Source organism: Anabrus simplex, chromosome 1 (assembly GCF_040414725.1).
Source record: "Anabrus simplex isolate iqAnaSimp1 chromosome 1, ASM4041472v1, whole genome shotgun sequence".
Lineage (NCBI taxonomy): Eukaryota > Metazoa > Arthropoda > Insecta > Orthoptera > Tettigoniidae > Anabrus > Anabrus simplex.
This window is the reverse complement of record NC_090265.1, coordinates 1,209,323,961-1,209,342,227: the sequence shown is the minus strand read 5'-3', so window position 1 is coordinate 1,209,342,227 and position 18,267 is coordinate 1,209,323,961. Positions and strand designations below refer to the sequence as shown.

Here is an 18,267-nt window from a genome sequence, read left to right as displayed (position 1 = left end):
TTTTGCGGATGATGTTATTCTCTATAGAGTGATAAATAAGTTACAAGATTGTCAGCAACTGCAACGTGACCTCGAAAATATTGTGAGATGGACAGCAGGCAATGGTATGTTGATAAACGGGGCTAAAAGTCAGGTTGTGAGTTTCACAAATAGGAAAAGTCCTCTCAGTTTTAATTACTGCGTTGATGGGGTGAAAGTTCCTTTTGGGGATCATTGTAAGTATCTAGGTGTTAATATAAGGAAACATCTTCACTGGGGTAATCACATAAATGGGATTGTAAATAAAGGGTACCGATCTCTGCACATGGTTATGAGGGTGTTCACGGGTTGTAGTAAGGATGTAAAGGAGAGTGCATATAAGTTTCTGGTAAGACCCCAACTAGAGTATGGTTCCAGTGTATGGGACCCTCACCAGGATTACCTGATTCAAGAACTGGAAAAAATCCAAAGAAAAGCAGCTCGATTTGTTCTGAGTGATTTCCGACAAAAGAGTAGCGTTACAAAAATGTTGCAATGTTTGGGTTGGGAAGAATTGAGAGAAATAAGAAGAGCTGGTCGACTAAGTGGTATGTTCCGAGCTGTCAGCGGAGAGATGGCGTGGAATGACATTAGTAGACGAATAGGTTTGAATGGCGTCTACAAAAGTAGGAAAGATCACAATATGAAGATAAAGTTGGAATTCAAGAGGACAAACTGGGGCAAATATTCATTTATAGGAAGGGGAGTTAGGGATTGGAATAACTTACCAAGGGAGATGTTCAATAAATTTCCAATTTCTTTGAAATCATTTCGGAAAAGGCTAGGAAAGCAACAGATAGGAAATCTGCCACCTGGGCGACTGCCCTAAATGCAGATCAGTATTGATTGATTGATTGATTGATTGATTGATTGATTGATTGATTTATTGATTGTACGATTGCAGCATCTATGAATAAAATTTTAAAGCAAAAAACAAAAACTAGAAGAACTGAACTTTTTTTTTCTTGCTATTTGCTTTACGTCGCACTGACACAGAGAGGTCTTCTGGCGACGATGGGATAGGAAAGGCCTATGAATGGGAAGGAAGCGGCCGTGGCCTTAATTAAGGTACAGCCCCAGCATTAGCTTGGTGTGAAAATGGGAAACCACGGAAAACCATCTTCAGCGCTGCCGACAGTGGGGTTCGAACACACTATCTCCCGATCACTGGATACCGACCGCACTTAAGCGACTGCAGCTATCGAGCTCGGTGGGAGAACTAAACTATCTTAATATTTAAAATATGTAATAAAGTAACTTAAAAACCCCTTTAGTGTACCGAAAACTATCTCCCGCTGGAAGTGATTTATGTTTTTCGCCCCAACATAAAAGAACAAAACCGCCGTGGCTCAGGCGGCAGCGCGCCGGCCTCTCACCGCTGGATACCGTAGTTCAAATCCCGGTCACTGCATGTGAGATTTGTGCTGGACAAAGCGGGGGCGTGACAGGTTTTTCTCCGGGTTCTCCGGTTTTCCCTGTTATCTTTCATTCCAGAAACACTCCACACTATCATTTCATTTCATGTGTCAGTCACTGCCCCAGAGGAGTGCGACAGGCCTCGGCAGCCGGCACAATTTCTATCCTCGCCGCAAGTTGGGGTCTTCATTCATCCCATCCCTGACCCGGCCAAAGACTGGAAAACAGGTTTTCATAAAAGAACAAATGGAATAGTTATAGGACTTTGAGATTAAAAATAACACAAGATATCGGTTAAAATCTTCCTTAGTGTACCAAGAATAGCTGACAGTGGAAATGTCATGCCCAGGCGTGAAGCGGGTGGGCCTAGAAGTGATCTTGGAGTAGAGGATCGCATATTACAACTTAACACAGAGGACCCCAAGAGAAGTACCCGCCAAATCGCGGCAATGGTAGGAATGTCCCACTGGATCATCCTACAAACATTACGAGAAAAGCGGCAACATCTGTACCATCTGCAGCGTTTTCAGCCAACGCCACCTACTGACGAGATATCATGCACGGCGCATGGATAATTTTGATTAGTCGCCACCTATCGAAGAGATATTATGCACGGTGCATGGATAATTTTGATTAGTAAAACGCAAACTTACCTTAGAAATGTGAAGATGGTCCAACTATAGACTCCTTCATGTATCATATGCACTTTTCTGAGGATGCAGCTTTCTTGAAAGCTATCTTCATTACTTTTTATTAGTCCATAAGAGCCACTACAACTGTAGGCACATTTTTTATTTTCCGTCGCCATGCTGCTTCTTTCTGTCCTCAAACAGTTTTTGATCAGAATCCTTCCGCAAACGTTCGTGTTCCAGGCAAATACAATATGTACTTTAAATTAAGAAATTTACTGAAGACACTTCATCGAATAACAAGCGTGTGTTTTACATTCAAATTAACTTTTGAACTTACGTTATTGGCTGAAGTTTCAATCTCCGACCACAATACGTTGCTGTTTGTCAAAGTTATCCAATTGAATTGCTTGATCAGAAAACAGTTTTCTACCTAATGTTTCATGAATGACATGTTATTCAATCATACTCAAAAATATACTACAAAATATACAAATTTTTTAAGCAAAAGGCGAGGACACATGAATATTTTCTTCTGCACCCAGACTCTCGGGCAAGATGTAAAATCGTGAATCAGTCCAGGATAAACGATGACGTATGGCAGCCCTATACATGACACTCTTCTCAAATATAAAGTACACGAGGCAGACGATCACGACGACCCAATTTCCTTACAATAAATAGGAAAAATAATATGACGATGGTTTTCTATTACGTAATTCTTCAGCTTTCATGAATGGCACTTCAGATCTCTGACCTTGTTGTGTCGTGGTGTATTCGCAACATGGAATAAAACTAAACTGCCACTGTTGAATAAAAGCAATTAGAGATTTAAGCTATTGCCAATATTAAGGGGAAAGGGGAAGATAATGTATGAATGTTTCATTTCAAGGCATGGTGGCAGCTTTAACACTGAGATGGGCTTCCTTATGTCGAACAGAAGAGATAAGTAAAACGAAGCTGTATGACGTCCTGCCGCCAGGGAATGAATATACAAAGGCAGCACCGTAGTGCTGATGAATGGTATACAACTACCACACTGTGCTTTTCCACAGACAATTGAGAGACAATGAACGCTCGATCTACTACTCCGACAATGCATGCTGCAGCAAGTGTACAGCAGAAACTTCCAGAAATGCTTAATCTAAATCAACGAACCGATATAATTCATTCCATACTCCAAAATTTGAACGAAAAGATGTTTCTACATCATCATCATTATCACCCGATTAATCCCCCTTTGGAACAAAGGCCAAGCCCATCATCTTCCAGGGTCCACAGTCATGGAAAATTCTTATCCACAACGGTCCCATAGTTTGCCTCACGATATCGGACCATAGAGACAATGGACGTCCTCTTCTCTGCGCGCTCAATCTCTCTCTCGGATAGACCGAGCAAGTGGTCGTGCGGGTAAGGTCGCGCAGCTGTGAGCTTGCATTCAGGAGATAGTGGGTTCGAACCCCACTATCGGCAGCCCTGAAGATGGTTTTCCGTGGTTTCCTCATTTTCACACCAGGTAAATGCTGGGTCTGTACCTTAATTAAGGCGACGGTCGCTTCCTTCCCACTCCTAGCCCTTTCCTATCCCATCGTCGCCATAAACCTATCTGGGTCGGTGCGACGTAAAGCAAATTACAAAATTATCTCGGATACCACTCCGTTTCTGCCCTTAACCATTTCTGAGGATTAGATATCAGATCTTGATATACGTCCAGCCTAATTCCACTTCTTGTACTATACCTCCTTTTGTTCATCGTATGGTCCAATTTTATGCCTCTATAACAACGTTACGAGACAAAGAAACATGCGGTAAGCTTCTTTCCAACCTTCGCTGATTGAACTGTTCTAGTTGCGGGTCATGTCTCGCCAGCGTATAAATAGGCAGAACACAAGGGTTCATTATTTCCCTCTTAATGTAACGTGGATCATCTTTCTTTCTTTCTTTCTTTCTTTCTTTCTTTCTTTCTTTCTTTCTTTCTTTCTTTCTTTCTTTCTTAATCTGTTTATCCTACAGGGTTGGTTTTTCCCTCGGACTCAGCGAGGGATCTCACCTCTACCGCCTCAAGGGTAGTGTCCTGGAGCGTGAGACTTTGGGTCGGGGGATACAACTGGGAAGGATGACCAGTACCTCGCCCAGGCGGCCTCACCTGCTATGCTGAACAGGGGCCTTGTACAGTGATGGGAAGATTAGAAGGGACAGAAAAGGAAGAGGGAAGGAAGCGACCATGACCTTAAGTTAGGTACCATCCCGGCATTTACCTGGGGGAGAAGTGGAAAACCACGGAAAACCACTTCGAGGACGGCTGAGGTGGAAATCGAACCCACCTCTACTCAGCTGACCTCCCGAGGTTGAGTGGACCCCGTTCCGGCCCTGGTACCACTTTTCAAATTTCGTGGCAGAGCCGGGAATCGAACCCTCTGGGGGTGGCAGCTAGTCACGCTAACCACTACACCACAGAGGCGGACAACGTGGATAATCATAATTCAAAATGAAGCTCAGAGTATTTCTTTCAGGCAATCGCGGTTCTTCTTCTGATCTCATTATCCAGCGTTCTCTAAACGACACCGTCTGTCCTAAACAGACGTATTCTCAACGTATTCAATATTGTTTCTTCATTCATTTTTGTTGGTTCCTTCGAGGCTATTTGTCATTAACAAAGTATTTGCTTCATTTATCGAATACCTATAAATATTCCTCTAGCTACGCAATTCATTTAGTTCCTCTCAAATTTATACAGCCATTTTCTCTCTTTCTCTTGGAAAAGTTAAGCATCACACTGTAATCGAATCATTACACTGTTACAGGTCAAATATTAGAATGTAGGAATAGCATTTCTGCCTCTTATTCAAGAGGCTGATGGTTCTATGCCAGAGTCGTCCAAAGATTTCAATCTTGATCTGAGGGTTAGAAGGGGCCCATTCAGCCTTGCAATATCACATGAAAAGCCGATCACGGGATGCTCCAGGACCTGCAGACCAACAGGCTGGGCAGTCGTTTTGGCGGACCCATGGTCTCCATGAGCTGTATGCACCATGGGATGAACTAATATGAAGCAGATGCTGATTATTCACTTTTCAGAAAAAAAAGACCTACCTGAAGAACTACTCGTATTTTATATTACACATTACATTGAATACATAAAGGGCAACTCCGCGTATTTCCCGTACAGAACACTACCAAACATGAAAATGTCAAATGTAACCTAAATGAGTACTTACATCGTTGTGTTTAACGGTGGTACTTGGCGAGTACATGTTACTATTGGACGGCGAGCAAGCCTGGAAGTTGGACCCCTCCACCTCCTTCTTGATGTGCTGAGAAGGCATGGCGGAGCCATCGGTCGACATCATCGACACCTACAATCAGATGGAATGAAGTCAATGAATGAAGTGTTGCCGATTATGTAAGTACACTTGAACACCACCAATTATGAAACGTTATATAATAGCTGTAAGATTTTAAACTTTAGATATTAGTACATTAAATATCGCCAACAAGCATACTTCAGGCCTACTGTGTGAAGTTCTGGAAGTGGCAAAGTGGGCGTGTGCTTTTAACAGCATTATGTACTGTACAGTATATAGCACTAGAGTAGAACGCAGCCCGGAAGGCGGTTTCGTTGCGCAGAGAGAGACAGAAGTATGAGGTGCGGTGATGCCAATTTGGCTACTCATAGCAGCATGTATGTGTAAACATTTTTCATCCAGTTATATCTTTAATTCCAAAGTGATGACCTATATTTTTTGAGGGCTTAAAAGTTTCCTGAAAGTCCAAATTAATTTTTAACACCAAACCCCGAGAAAGTGTTGAGGGAAATTTTCGAGATATTAAAGAAGTTAAACGGAAGTTGAGAGAAATGAAGGCGAAGTGCAGAGAGCATAACAGCATGAATGTGTAAACATTTGTTCATCCAGTTATATCTTGAATTCCAAAGTGATGACCTATATTTTTTGTGGGTTTATAAGTTTCGTGAAAGTACAAATTAATTTTTAACATCAAACCCCGCGAAGGTGTTGAGGAAAATTTTCGAGATATTAAGGAAGGTAACTGGACGGTCCAGTTTCAATGCCGTAGGATATTAGCCGTTTTTATACATATCAAATATTGTTGTACGACGAACATTTTTATTGAAATCATCGAGGACCGTCACTGGCTTCTTCCTCTAAGGGTTCTTCTCTGGCGACCTGAACACCGCATTATTTTTATTTCCGAAGCTTGTTTTATCTTCTGTACTGTTCGCAGGCCGATACCACACGCGAGTGCTGTCTTCTTTTGAAGCGTGGCAACATGGCGTTCCTCACCTTCTCCGCCTATGAACGCCTGCTGCTGCATGCTTACAAAATGCAAAATACACTTTAAATACTATTTCCCTCGCCTGTCGACGGAATACTTGTCTTTTTGCTCTTCCTAGAGAGTAACTTCCTGGAGAACCATCAGAGTTTAAACGAAAACGAACATGACCTTTAGTTTTAGAAAACTGCATTTTAAGTACGCATACGGGGCTTTATTTTCTGATAAAACAATCCATTTGGACGTTCTTTTGGTTTTAGAGGATGATACATGTGGAACTTCAGTACATATTAATGGCCACCATTCTCAAACGATTAATTACTGAATAACCAGAATAGGCCAGTATTTGAATCGAATATCTGAGATATATCTATACTAAATTTCAGGTCAATTGGGCCTATAGTTTGGCATGACTGAGCGAGAAAGAAACAGATGCCATCTCGTTTTAAGGTGTAACGTGATTTTTCGCAAATAATATATTTTCACATTTCCATGCAAATATTTTGAAATAAAACATAGTCAAATGGCAGTTCCCTGTGAGAATGTTCGTGCAAAGCTTCATGCCTACTAGTACTAAACATTTTCCTTCCGTACTCTGAAGGGGTATGGCGGGCCTCCTACACGGTTACACTCTTTCTCAGGCCTAAGAGGTTTGAAGCGGTCATTTGGGGTACGGAGAAGGTGACGGGGTGGCAGCCTTGGCTTTTAAAAACATCTGTCCCAGCATTCGCCTTATTGCAGGGGACTGAAAAACCACGGAAAACCATTCTCAGAAGAGTCGATGGTGGGGAACAGCCCCTCCGCCTCCCAAATACAAGGTGCAAGGCTGGCAAAACTAGCCGCTGTTAAGCCGAAGCCTACCCCGCTCGGTGCAGTTTCACGAAATTCCATGCAGTGCTTTATTTTGTGATGAGACAACCCATTTGCACGTTATTTTCGTTTTTAGCGGATGACACATGTGGGACTTCAGTGCATAGTAATGGCCACCATTCTCAAACGATTAATTATTGAACAATCAGAATAGGCCTATGTTTGAATTCAATATCTGAGATATATCTATACCAAATTTCAGTTCAATTGGTCCCGGATGCTCTTCCTGCTATCACACACAGGTACTACTGAAACAAGATCACTGTGTCAGTGGATTAGAATTACTGTTTTATTTCATCGGCAAAAAGCAATCGGTAAGACTGCTATTTTCCGCTCTGACTTCATTAGATACGTGAAACATTTAGACGCGATGTCGTTTCGAAAGGCAGACAGACAGACGTCATTTTATTATTACATAGGCCTGCAGAGATGCAGAATATGCAGTTGCTGGAGTGGATGAGATATATAACATGTCCGACTCGTGATCCCGTCCAGGGAATGTACTGTATTTTTCAAGGGTAGGCAAACTCTTGACTCTTCAAGTCATAATTGTCAGCACATTGAAGTCCTCTGGTAGTTCACGCTGTATTCACCCGACAAAATTAACTCAGCCTTATTCAGTAGAAGTTCGCTTCGCAGCTTGATAGTGATTCAATCAGAACGTCGGTATAGGTGCGTAGAACGCCAAAATGGCACTCCTTCGGTAGATCTTCAACCAGACATCTGAGACCATACGATGATTATTTTATATTTCTCATATATAACACAACATAATGCTTTTAATTTTTTTTAAGTTGCTTGGAACACGTTCAAATGTTTTTTTCGGATTCAGATTAGCTATAGTAGCTGAGACGAATAGGAATGTTTATTTGATTTATCTTCTAGTATAGGATAAATAGCTTTATATTAACCCTTAGCAGACGACTGTCGGGCATTTCCCGACATCCCACTTTCCTGTTCTGGACGTATGTCGGGATATACCCGCCGGCTGTTTCCGCGGTAAATATATACGCGTGTGAAGCAATTATGCGTGCTGCTGCTATCTATAGTTATTTTATAAAAACTTTAGGAAAGTCACAGCCTTCTAAATGCGTAAAAACTTTGTTTTACTAGTTTTACAGATGAATAAAGAACGAACTATTGTTTACATTAGTCAGATGTGAAAATGGCGGCGAGCAGACAGGGTAAGGGGAGTGCTACTTCGTCTGATATAGTTCGTTTCTTACGTGAAATTGACAGCAGCGATGACGAATTATCAGTTATGGACAGTGAGCTCGATGTTTCTGAGAGCGATGATGACAATTCTAGAGAAATGGAAGTAGTTTCGCCTAGCTGATCCGAACTTTGTAAAGAAACCACACATTTTAATTAGTGGTTTCTCAACTCCTGCAGGTAAGAAACCATTTACTCACGTTGAATTGTTTACACTATTTGTTACGGAAGAATTGGTACAACAAATTGTTGATGAGATTAACCGCTATGCAAGAGAAAAAATACAAATGAATGCTTCGAGAAGTACCACATGGAGAAGAAATATACGTACGAAGGAGGAAAACTGTCTTTCAAGTACATGTTTATTGCTTATAGTGTGTGCCGGGGCTGTACCTTAATTAAAGCCACGGCCGCTTCCATCCAATTCCTAGGCCTTTCCTATCCCATCGTCGCCGTAATACATATCTGTGTCGGTGCGACGTAAAAAAAAAGAAGCTTATAGTGTGTATCTAGAGTGATAAATTAATTCATAAAGTTGTGAGTCAGACTTTGTATCTTCATTATACCTTCATTGTAAATATGCAGCTTTTCTTAAGAAAAAAATACGACTAGTGCAGGACTACACAAGAAAAAAAATCGTCCGCTAAGGGTTAAGCTATTTTCATAGGATAAGATGTTAAAGTTTGTTCTGCATCCAGTCTTGTACTTGCACGTTACAGGTATCAGATTCGTAGGCTATGTAACTTCAAAAGGATTATAAGCTGGTAATGACACGTTTCATTATCTTTTGTAGTCACTACTCTGTAGTTCAGTACACAAATTGTGATTTTTCTTTTTCAACTCCCCATAATTATATAGGGTTGGGACAGTACCTATGTTCAATTTGGGACTTGGCCGGAGGTTTGCGACCGGATGCCCTTCCTGCCATCACACACAGGTTCTAATGATCCCTGCGTCAGTGGATCAGAATTGCTGTTTTATTTCATCAACGAAAGTAGTCGTCAAGACTACTATTTTCCACTCAGTCTTTCATTGTATGCTGAAACATTTACTGAATGGCATAAATTGGAAGGGTGAGGAAATCATGTAAGCAATTTAATTTATCCTGGTGATATGAAGGTATTGACAGATCAGTCGAAAAGTTATAGGCCTACTCTAACATTTCAGAACTTGAAATCCTGTATTGTACAAATATTAAAGATCAAATCGACCCAGTACGAATATACTGAGTGCCAGGTAAAAACTACAAGACTGGAGCAAGCGGAATAACCCAAATAGAGCGCATTCTCGCACGATAGCGGTACAGTCAAAGAAAATGTATCCATGACAACAGTATTTCTACGCCCAACTTAACTCCATATGTTTTCACCTATTTCGTGTAGTCTACAGTATGAATATGCCATACATGTGTTTAGTGCAGAGCTAAAATGGTACTGCCAGAGCTCGGAATGAACCAGGAATCTCTCCCTTCCCAGTGAATTGCGCTGACAAGCGTGCTATCATGACATACCATCCTGCTCTACGGGCTAAGAAGAATTGCGGTCAATAGTCACAGAGAGAGGTTTTCTATAGAGCAGAGGTTCTCAACCGATTATGAGATTGTACCCCTCACTCATGACTAAAAGTTGAATGTAGCCCTACAAAAAATATCGCTAAATGATAGGTTTTAAAAACATGAGTACCTGGCTAATTATTAAGGCACTTTGAATTGATTATAAACCATTCGTTTAAATATAAATCGTAAATAAGATCGTGAAATTAAATACATTTGTATAACACATCACAAGAAATGTAAGAGTATGTGTCTCTATCAAGTATAATACAATGATAATAAAGTAACACAGAATAACCTGTTTGTAGGCTACGAAAGTTTCACAAAATCCTAGATTTTAACCTAAATAACAAATTAATAAACAAGGATGGAAAATTTTTCGTCTTAATTATGGAATTCAGAGATTGCAAACCATCAACATTTCAATGGAATGGGTGCGCATGCATGGTGTGACACCGTTTTCTGATGTGTCGTAGTCCATGTGAAACTTTCAAGCGAAGCGTGGCTCCATATATACATGTTTAATTTTATTCTTATTTATTTCCATATTTCAATTTTTCTTCATGTTTCCCTTAAGGCTGCTCGCGTACCTCACTAAAAGTACCAGGCGTACCACTGCTATAGAGTAATTCATATTGCATTTCGAGATCACACTACATTTACGTATCAACAAAGGGTTAAAGAATGAACGCCCACATCTTACAATCACGAAAAACCGACGGCAGGGGGTTTGTTTAGAAGAGTTATAGAGAGATACATTCAGGGAAACGGGGTGGACTACGGAGCAGTGGTGACCTTATAGGAAGCAGAAAGTCAAGTAAGGGCGACATAAAATTGTTAGTGCAAAGAACTGTAAAGAAAGGAATAGAATTAAGGAATTTAATAAATAGATTGTATAAGCCTATATACCAGATATTGGAATGAAAGTCGAATCATAGCTATGAAGTGATATTAAGGAAACGGAAACTTTCTCACGGAACGAGTGTTTATCGTTGAGGTCGGTTAGGAACGACAGGAGGGGGAGTATTCATACTGGTGAAAGAATCATTTGTAATCTACGAAAAAGTTAAGGTTGAGAAACATGAAATTCTAGGTGTAAGAGTTATATCTAAAGATACTGTAATATGCAACTTGATGTTTTTGGGCTGTACAGATCTGGCAAAGCTGGCGCTGACGGGGAATTATTTGATAAGTTAATCAGCTATGTGGCGAACGAAACAGAAAGGAACGTTATTGCAGTGGGTGATCTCAATTTACCAAATGTTAACTGGGTAGGGAATGCGAATGACAGAAAGCATGACCAGCAAACGGTTAATCAGTTAATCTGGGAAGGATAGCTGATTCAGAAAGTGATGGAACCAACTAGAGGCGAAAATATTCTAGATGTGGTGCTGATAAAACCAGATGAGCTCTATACAGAAACTGAAGTGATAGATAGTATAAGTGACCATGAAGCTGATTTGTCGTAGTTTTTTAAAATAAATATAGAAAGGAAAGTTTTAATAGAAAGACTATTCGGCAATACCATATGGTTGATAAGAGAGGCATCGAGGAATCCTTATAAAGCAATTACGATCAGTGGAAAATGGTAAATAAAAATGTAAACAGCTAATGGAATGGGTTTAAAGTACATGTTGAGGACTATGGTGCACCTTTAAAGATGGTAAGGACTGGTAAGGACCCACCATATTACAACGGAGAAATAAAGAGATTACCGAGCGAGTTGGCCGTGTGCGATTAGGGTAGCGTAGCTGTGGCCTTGCATTCGGAAATGGTAGATTTGAATCCCACCGTCGGCAGCCCTGAAGATGGTCTGTCGTGGTTTCCCATTTATAGAAAATTAGAAAGCTTATCTCTCTCCGTCTTTCGTAGATACTATTTCTCCACTTAGACTGGCGGCGGCATTCGGTAGCTGTTTTTCTGCTCGTGCTCATAATAAACTAACTCGCCCATTTGAACGAAATGCCGCGAGAGCTATTTCTATGACATCACCTCATGAACTACCTCGTTCATTTGAACTAGTTCATTTCAACGAATCAAGGCGACGAACGGTATCGAACGAACTAGTTCAAGCAAATGAACTAACTGGACCCCCTTCGTGTGTGCTTCTACAATTGTAGGGGTCTAACCTTGGTTACCCTCTTCAATTGAAGATCCTCTTCGCGGTGAGGGGGACTAGTAGCTCCTTTCTTGCGATGCCGAATGTAGCCCTATTGGGTAACCGTTCGGCATACAAGGAGGAGGAAGCTAAAGCACCGCCCAACCCTAAGGTGTAACGCGACCCGTGCCGATGGGGTGCATGGCACATGGGAGATGTGTCTTGAACGGAGCCTTCGAGATACTTGGCGCCCTCTCGAAGTAAGTAGCCTTACCCAGGTATGCGGGGCTCTGCCTGGGCGGACATATATTTCCCTAGCTACACGTGGGACCTACACGAGTTCCGTAGTCACCTATAAACCGGAGAGCTCTTCTGGGGCCTCCGAGAGAAATACCAGCACAACAACAACCGAAGGGGACTCTTCGGAGATACCCTCGGACAGTTCGACTTCGACAGTTAGAGGGCTCACTCAAGAGGTGGGCAATCTACAGGTCCAGAAGAAGAAGAAGAAGAAGAAGAAGAAACAGCGCTCTGGCGCTGAAAAGATGAGATACAAGAAGGCCTTAAAGGCCCGGGAGCAGGCCAAAGAGGGCCTAACTCCTGGGGCTGAGGGGACTTCTACAACCACAACAGCGACAACAGTGGAGGGATCCAATGGGCACAAGAGGCGGGACCCTGAAAAGGGCTCTGCTTCTAGGGCACAGAGGACCCCACCCACCAAGATGCCAGCAGGGAAACGACTTCTGTCGGGGGCAACCCCAGAAGAAGATCGGCAGACCCGCAAGAGACCCAAGGTGGAGTACGCCAGGATAGCTAAAGCTGGGATCAGGATGGCCATAGTACCTGTGGGATATCCTGACCAGCAGCTATCCGAGAAACAGGTGGAAGCTGTGGAAGAGGCTATCACTAATCTGATAGACGAGCTTCCGGAGCAGGGGCCCATTAAGCCTCAGTTCCTGGACTGCTATCTGTCAAGGGGTGCGGCCGTCATCATAGCGGAGAACAACGAAACTGTAGCATGGCTTTCTAGTCTTGTTACAGGTATACAACCGTGGGAAGGAGCCAGGCTCAAAATTGTGGGCATGGACAAACTCCTTTTCTACAAGAGAGTCATGGTCTGGATACCAGGACAACCAAAGGACAATAATGTCCTTTTGGGAAGAACCAGAACCATGGCTTAAATCCCGCCAGCTGGAGGGTCTACGACCGCAAGGAGGAGAAGAGAGGTGTCCGCCTTGTGGTCAGCATGGACTACAGGGATGTGGAGAAAGTGGTGGGGAAGAAGATCTTCTGCGGGGTGCATGTGGCTACCTTCACCTTGGTGGAGGGCAAGCGTGACAAGCAGAGGACCAACCTCACCACAGATAAAACCGAGACCAGCAGGGGCGAAGAGCTGGAGCCCGGACAAGAACCGGGGCCAGCCAAGCCCCAGGATCCATCGCGGGAGACGGAGCTGCAAGTTCCTGAGACCGCATAAGGTGAAGTATTCTATGAAAGTAAAGAATGATTACTTTCATACAAGCAAATATACAACATTGTATAGAGGCCTCTAGGGTACTTAATAGAAGTATCCAGAAAGGCGGGTTTTCGGTCGCCCTGATACAAGAACCCTGGCTTAGACAGGGGCATATCATGGGACGAAAATGTGCAGGTTTCACTCTATTCAGTGGAATAGCAGAGGAGAAGCCTAGAGCATGTATACTAGTTAAGAATCATAACGCTTGGGCTATACCGGGTTTCATTACTAGAGACCTAGTAGCAGTCCTAATGAGATATGAAGAGGGCGGACAGCCAAGGGACTTGGTCGTCTGTTCTGCATATTTCCCAGGAGACTCTGAATCTCCACCCCCGCCGGAGGAGTTAAAGAGACTGGTGATATACTGTAGGAAACAAAGATTAAACCTCGTAGTAGGATGTGATGCCAATGCTCATCATAGAATTTGGGGAAGTAAAAATACAAACCGAAGGGGAGAGCACCTCATAGAATTTCTATGTACAACTGATCTTGAGATCATGAATATTGGTGATACCCCTACCTTCATTAATAATAGGAGCGAAGGGATCATAGATCTTACCCTGGGTTCCATGGGAATCATGCAGGAATTTAAAGACTGGAAGGTCTCTTTGGAGCCTTCCTTGTCAGATCATAGACACATTGTGTTTTATATAGAGGGCTCCATCGAGATCCCGTCTTACAGAAACCCTAGACGAACCGATTGGATATCTTTTAGGGAGGACGTGAGGAGGGGACTGGAGGGAGGACCCTCAAACATAATTAAAAACAAAGAGGAGCTGGAGCTCAGTGTGAGTTTTCTCACACGGACACTGGTTACCTCTTATGAATTAAACTGCCCTATTGTTAAGGCAAAAAGAGTAACAGGAAGCTTCAAGTGGAATAGTTATCTTGAACACCTGAGGAGAAATACACGAAGGTTCTGGAATAAATACAGGGAACTTCAGGATCAAGAAAGCCTAGATTCTTACAAAGAATCACAAAGAAGGTACATGTCAGAAGTCAAAAAGGCTTCTAGGAAATCTTGGAGACAATTTTGTGACTCCATTGAAAGTCAACATGAAGCGGCAAGACTTCATAAAATTTTAACCTTGGATAGAAGGGCAAGGCTGGGCTCACTGGAGACTCCTTCTGGTGGATACACATCCACAGAGAGGGAGACCCTGAGCTTATTGCTTGATGCCCACTTTCCAGGTTCGGTAATCACGAATAGTGAGGTAGAATCGAGCGGATCCTTCAGACCCGATAAAAGTGGCTGGAGGGAAGCCGCAGAGATTGTTACCCCAAGAAGGGTTAAGTGGGCATTAGAATCCTTTGCCCCTTACAAAAGCCCAGGTGTGGATGGGATCTTCCCGGCGCTTCTTCAGGAGGCGAGGGGGGGAGGGGTCCTTATACCATACCTGGTCAGAATCTTTAGAGCCTGTCTCACTATGGGGTACGTGTACTCTTTGTGGCGTCAGGCGAAGGTGGTATATATACCTAAACCCGGAAGGTCTTCATATACTAGAACTAAGGATTACAGACCCATTAGTCTAACGTCTTTTCTACTTAAGACCTCGGAAAGACTAGTGGATAGACATATCAGAGAGAAAGTATTAAGAGACTTTCCCTTGCATTCTCATCAACATGCATATCAACCAGGGAAGTCGGTTGAGACGGCACTACACCAGCTGGTTTCTAGGCTGGAGAGTGCCTTGGATCAGCAACAACTTGCTATGGTTGTATTCCTAGATATAGAAGGGGCCTTTAACTATACATCTTTGGGCTCCATAGAACGTAGTCTAGAGAGAAGATGAGTGAGCAGTATGCTCATAAAATGGATTATGGCCTCACTGCAGGGCCGTCAAGTTCTGTTTACTCTCAACGCTGTAATGTTGAGAGCTAATATACACAAGGGGTGTCCACAGGGAGGAGTATTATCACCAACATTATGGTGTCTGGTAGTGGACGAACTACTTACCAGGTTAAATGTTGGAGGAATATACGCCCAAGGCTATGCAGACGACATAAGCCTGATGGCGTTAGGAAATTTCCCCAGTACGGTTTCCGAACTCGTACAGAGCTCTCTACGTAGGGTGGAAAGATGGTGTCACGAGACAGACTTGTCGGTTAATCCCGATAAGACGGAGCTCGTGGTATTTACCAGGAGGAGGAGGCTAGACGGACTGTCAGAGCCTTTCCTATTTGGAAAAAAAATAGTTAAGACAACCTCGGTTAAGTACCTAGGGGTAATCCTTGAGGCAAGACTGAGTTGGAAGAAACATATAGATCATAAGGTGGATAAGGCTCGCAAGATTATGTGGGCCTGTCGCAGGGCCGTCGGGAAGACTTGGGGCCTAAGACCTAGGGTGGTCTAGTGGCTCTATATCTCCATTGTACGGCCCACGATCACCTATGCATCTATAGTCTGGTGGCCAGGCTCAGAGAGTAAAACTGTGAGCACCAAGTTAAACAGTGTCCAAAGACTTGCGTGTCTAGGAATAACAGGGGCACTGGATACTACACCATTATGTGCAATGGAGGCCATCCTAGGTTTTCCCCCCTTACATGTATATGTTAAGGTAATAGCGGGAATGAGTGCCTATCGCCTTTGGTCACTCGGAGGATGGTCCTTCAAAAATCCGAATAGAGGTCATGCCTCTATTCTTACAAGGCTTCACCAGACTTGCCCTATGACAATGATGATCGGGGATCTGATGAAGCCTAGCTTTAATTTGAATTGTAAATTTACAGTGGTGATACCCACAAGGGAGGAGTGGGCCGCGGACGCTGGGGCCCGTCTTAAGTCTGGGGGCTGTACATGGTACACAGATGGCTCGCGGACGGAGACGGGCACAGGCGCCGGGGTTTGGGGGCCTAAGACAAGGCTCTCCCTTCCTGTGGGTAAATATGCTACTGTTTTCCAGGCTGAAGTATACGCAATACTAGCCTGTGCTGTAAATATATGGAATATGCCTGGACACAGAAGACACATCACTATATGTAGTGATAGCCAGGCAGCGCTAAAAGCACTATGTGCAGTTAAAACAACATCAAAACTGGTATGGGAATGCCAAAGGATGTTAGATCAGCTGTGTGAGCTCAGCTCAGTTACCCTATTATGGGTTCCTGGGCACACAGGTATCAGTGGAAATGAAGAAGCTGACAAACTAGCGAAACAGGGCTCAATGGGTTCCTTCACAGGACCAGAGCCCTTCCTGGGAGTGTCACTCCGAAGTGTGAGACTGGCAATATCCCAATGGATAAACCAGTCTCACCTAGATATTTGGAAGAGGTTAACCATAGCAAGACAGGCACGTGAACTTATCAAAGGGCCTAGTCAAAGCTATAAAAAGGTCCTAACGAATTTGAATAGGACCAGAATGAGAATGGTAGTTGGAATGTTAACAGGCCACAATACCTTACGGAGACACCTACACATCATAAAAATCACCCAGGATCCGATGTGTAGAAGATGCGGTAAGGAGGAGGAGACCTCCGCGCATGTGTTATGTCAGTGCGAGGCTTTTGCAAGCACTAGACATCGATACCTGGGCTCACATTTTGTGAGCCTGGAGGACATCAGGAATGCCAAAATCCGGACACTGGTATCCTTTATAGGAGCACTAGGGCTGGACTAGGCAAACCCGTTCAAGGGGCACAAAGGGTCTTCATAGACCTACGTGTGGAGCTCTGCGAAAACAGGGCTCACCCATTTCTTATCTATCTATCTAACTGGACCCATCCCTACTGCCGAGGAAGTGATCGACGCACGAGGTGTCTTCGAAGTAGTTCCTGCCCTTCTCACAAGGTGTCAGGAGCTAACGGGATCGCGGTGAAATTTCGTTGTAGTTCCATTTAGGACGCTACGGCGATGGGGTGGGCCTTATATGGAGCCGGGCCGTATTTGGTACAGATACCTTATATATATATTTCCGACGGAGTAGTCTGGCGTGCTGTCCATTGGTCACAGGGGTCTCGTGTTCGATTTGCGGCAGGGTAGGGAATTTTAACCATGATTGGTTAATTTCGCTGAAGGCGGGGTGTATATGTCGTCTTCATCATCATTTCATCCTCATCACGACGCGCAGGTTGCCTATGGGAGTGATATCAAATGACATGCACCTCGAGCATGTCCTCGGATATTCTCGGCACTAAAAGCCATACGCCATTTCATTTCCGTCAGAGTAGTGTTACGAATATGTTGCAAACTTTGGGCTGGAAAGACTTGAGAGTAAGGTACCGAGCTGTTCGACTAAGGAGTATGCTGGGAGTAGTCGGTGGAGAGATGGTGTGGAATTACATTGTTGTTATTTGAGTCATCAGTCCATAGACTGGTTTGATGCAGATCTCCATGTCACCCTATCCTGTGCTAACCTTTTTTTCTACGTAACTATTGCATCCTACATCTGCTCTAATCTGCTTGTCATGTTCATACCTTGGTCTACCCCTACCGTTCTTACCGCCTACACTTCCCTCAAAAACCAACTGAACAAGTCCTGGGTGACTTAAGATGTGTCCTATTATTCTATCTCTTCTTCTCGTCAAATTTAGCCAAATCGATTTCCTCTCACCAATTCGATTCAGTATCTCTTCATTCGTGATTCGATCTATCCATCTCAACTTCAGCATTATTCTGTAACACCACATTTCAAAAGCTTCTATTATCTTTCTTTCTGAGCTTGTTATC

The 18,267-nt window shown here is 43.3% G+C and overlaps 1 protein-coding gene across 2 annotated transcripts in view; it reads right to left on the bottom strand.

Moving 5' to 3' along the window:
• The window catches only part of ERR (estrogen-related receptor), a 444,389-nt gene that overhangs the window by 247,806 nt on the left and 178,316 nt on the right, over positions 1 to 18,267 (bottom strand). For both annotated transcript variants that reach the window (XM_067151671.2, XM_067151681.2), the window contains one exon: positions 5,282 to 5,419. In XM_067151671.2, coding sequence (XP_067007772.1) covers positions 5,282 to 5,419 — 138 coding nt within the window. The remainder of the gene's footprint in view (positions 1 to 5,281; positions 5,420 to 18,267) is intronic.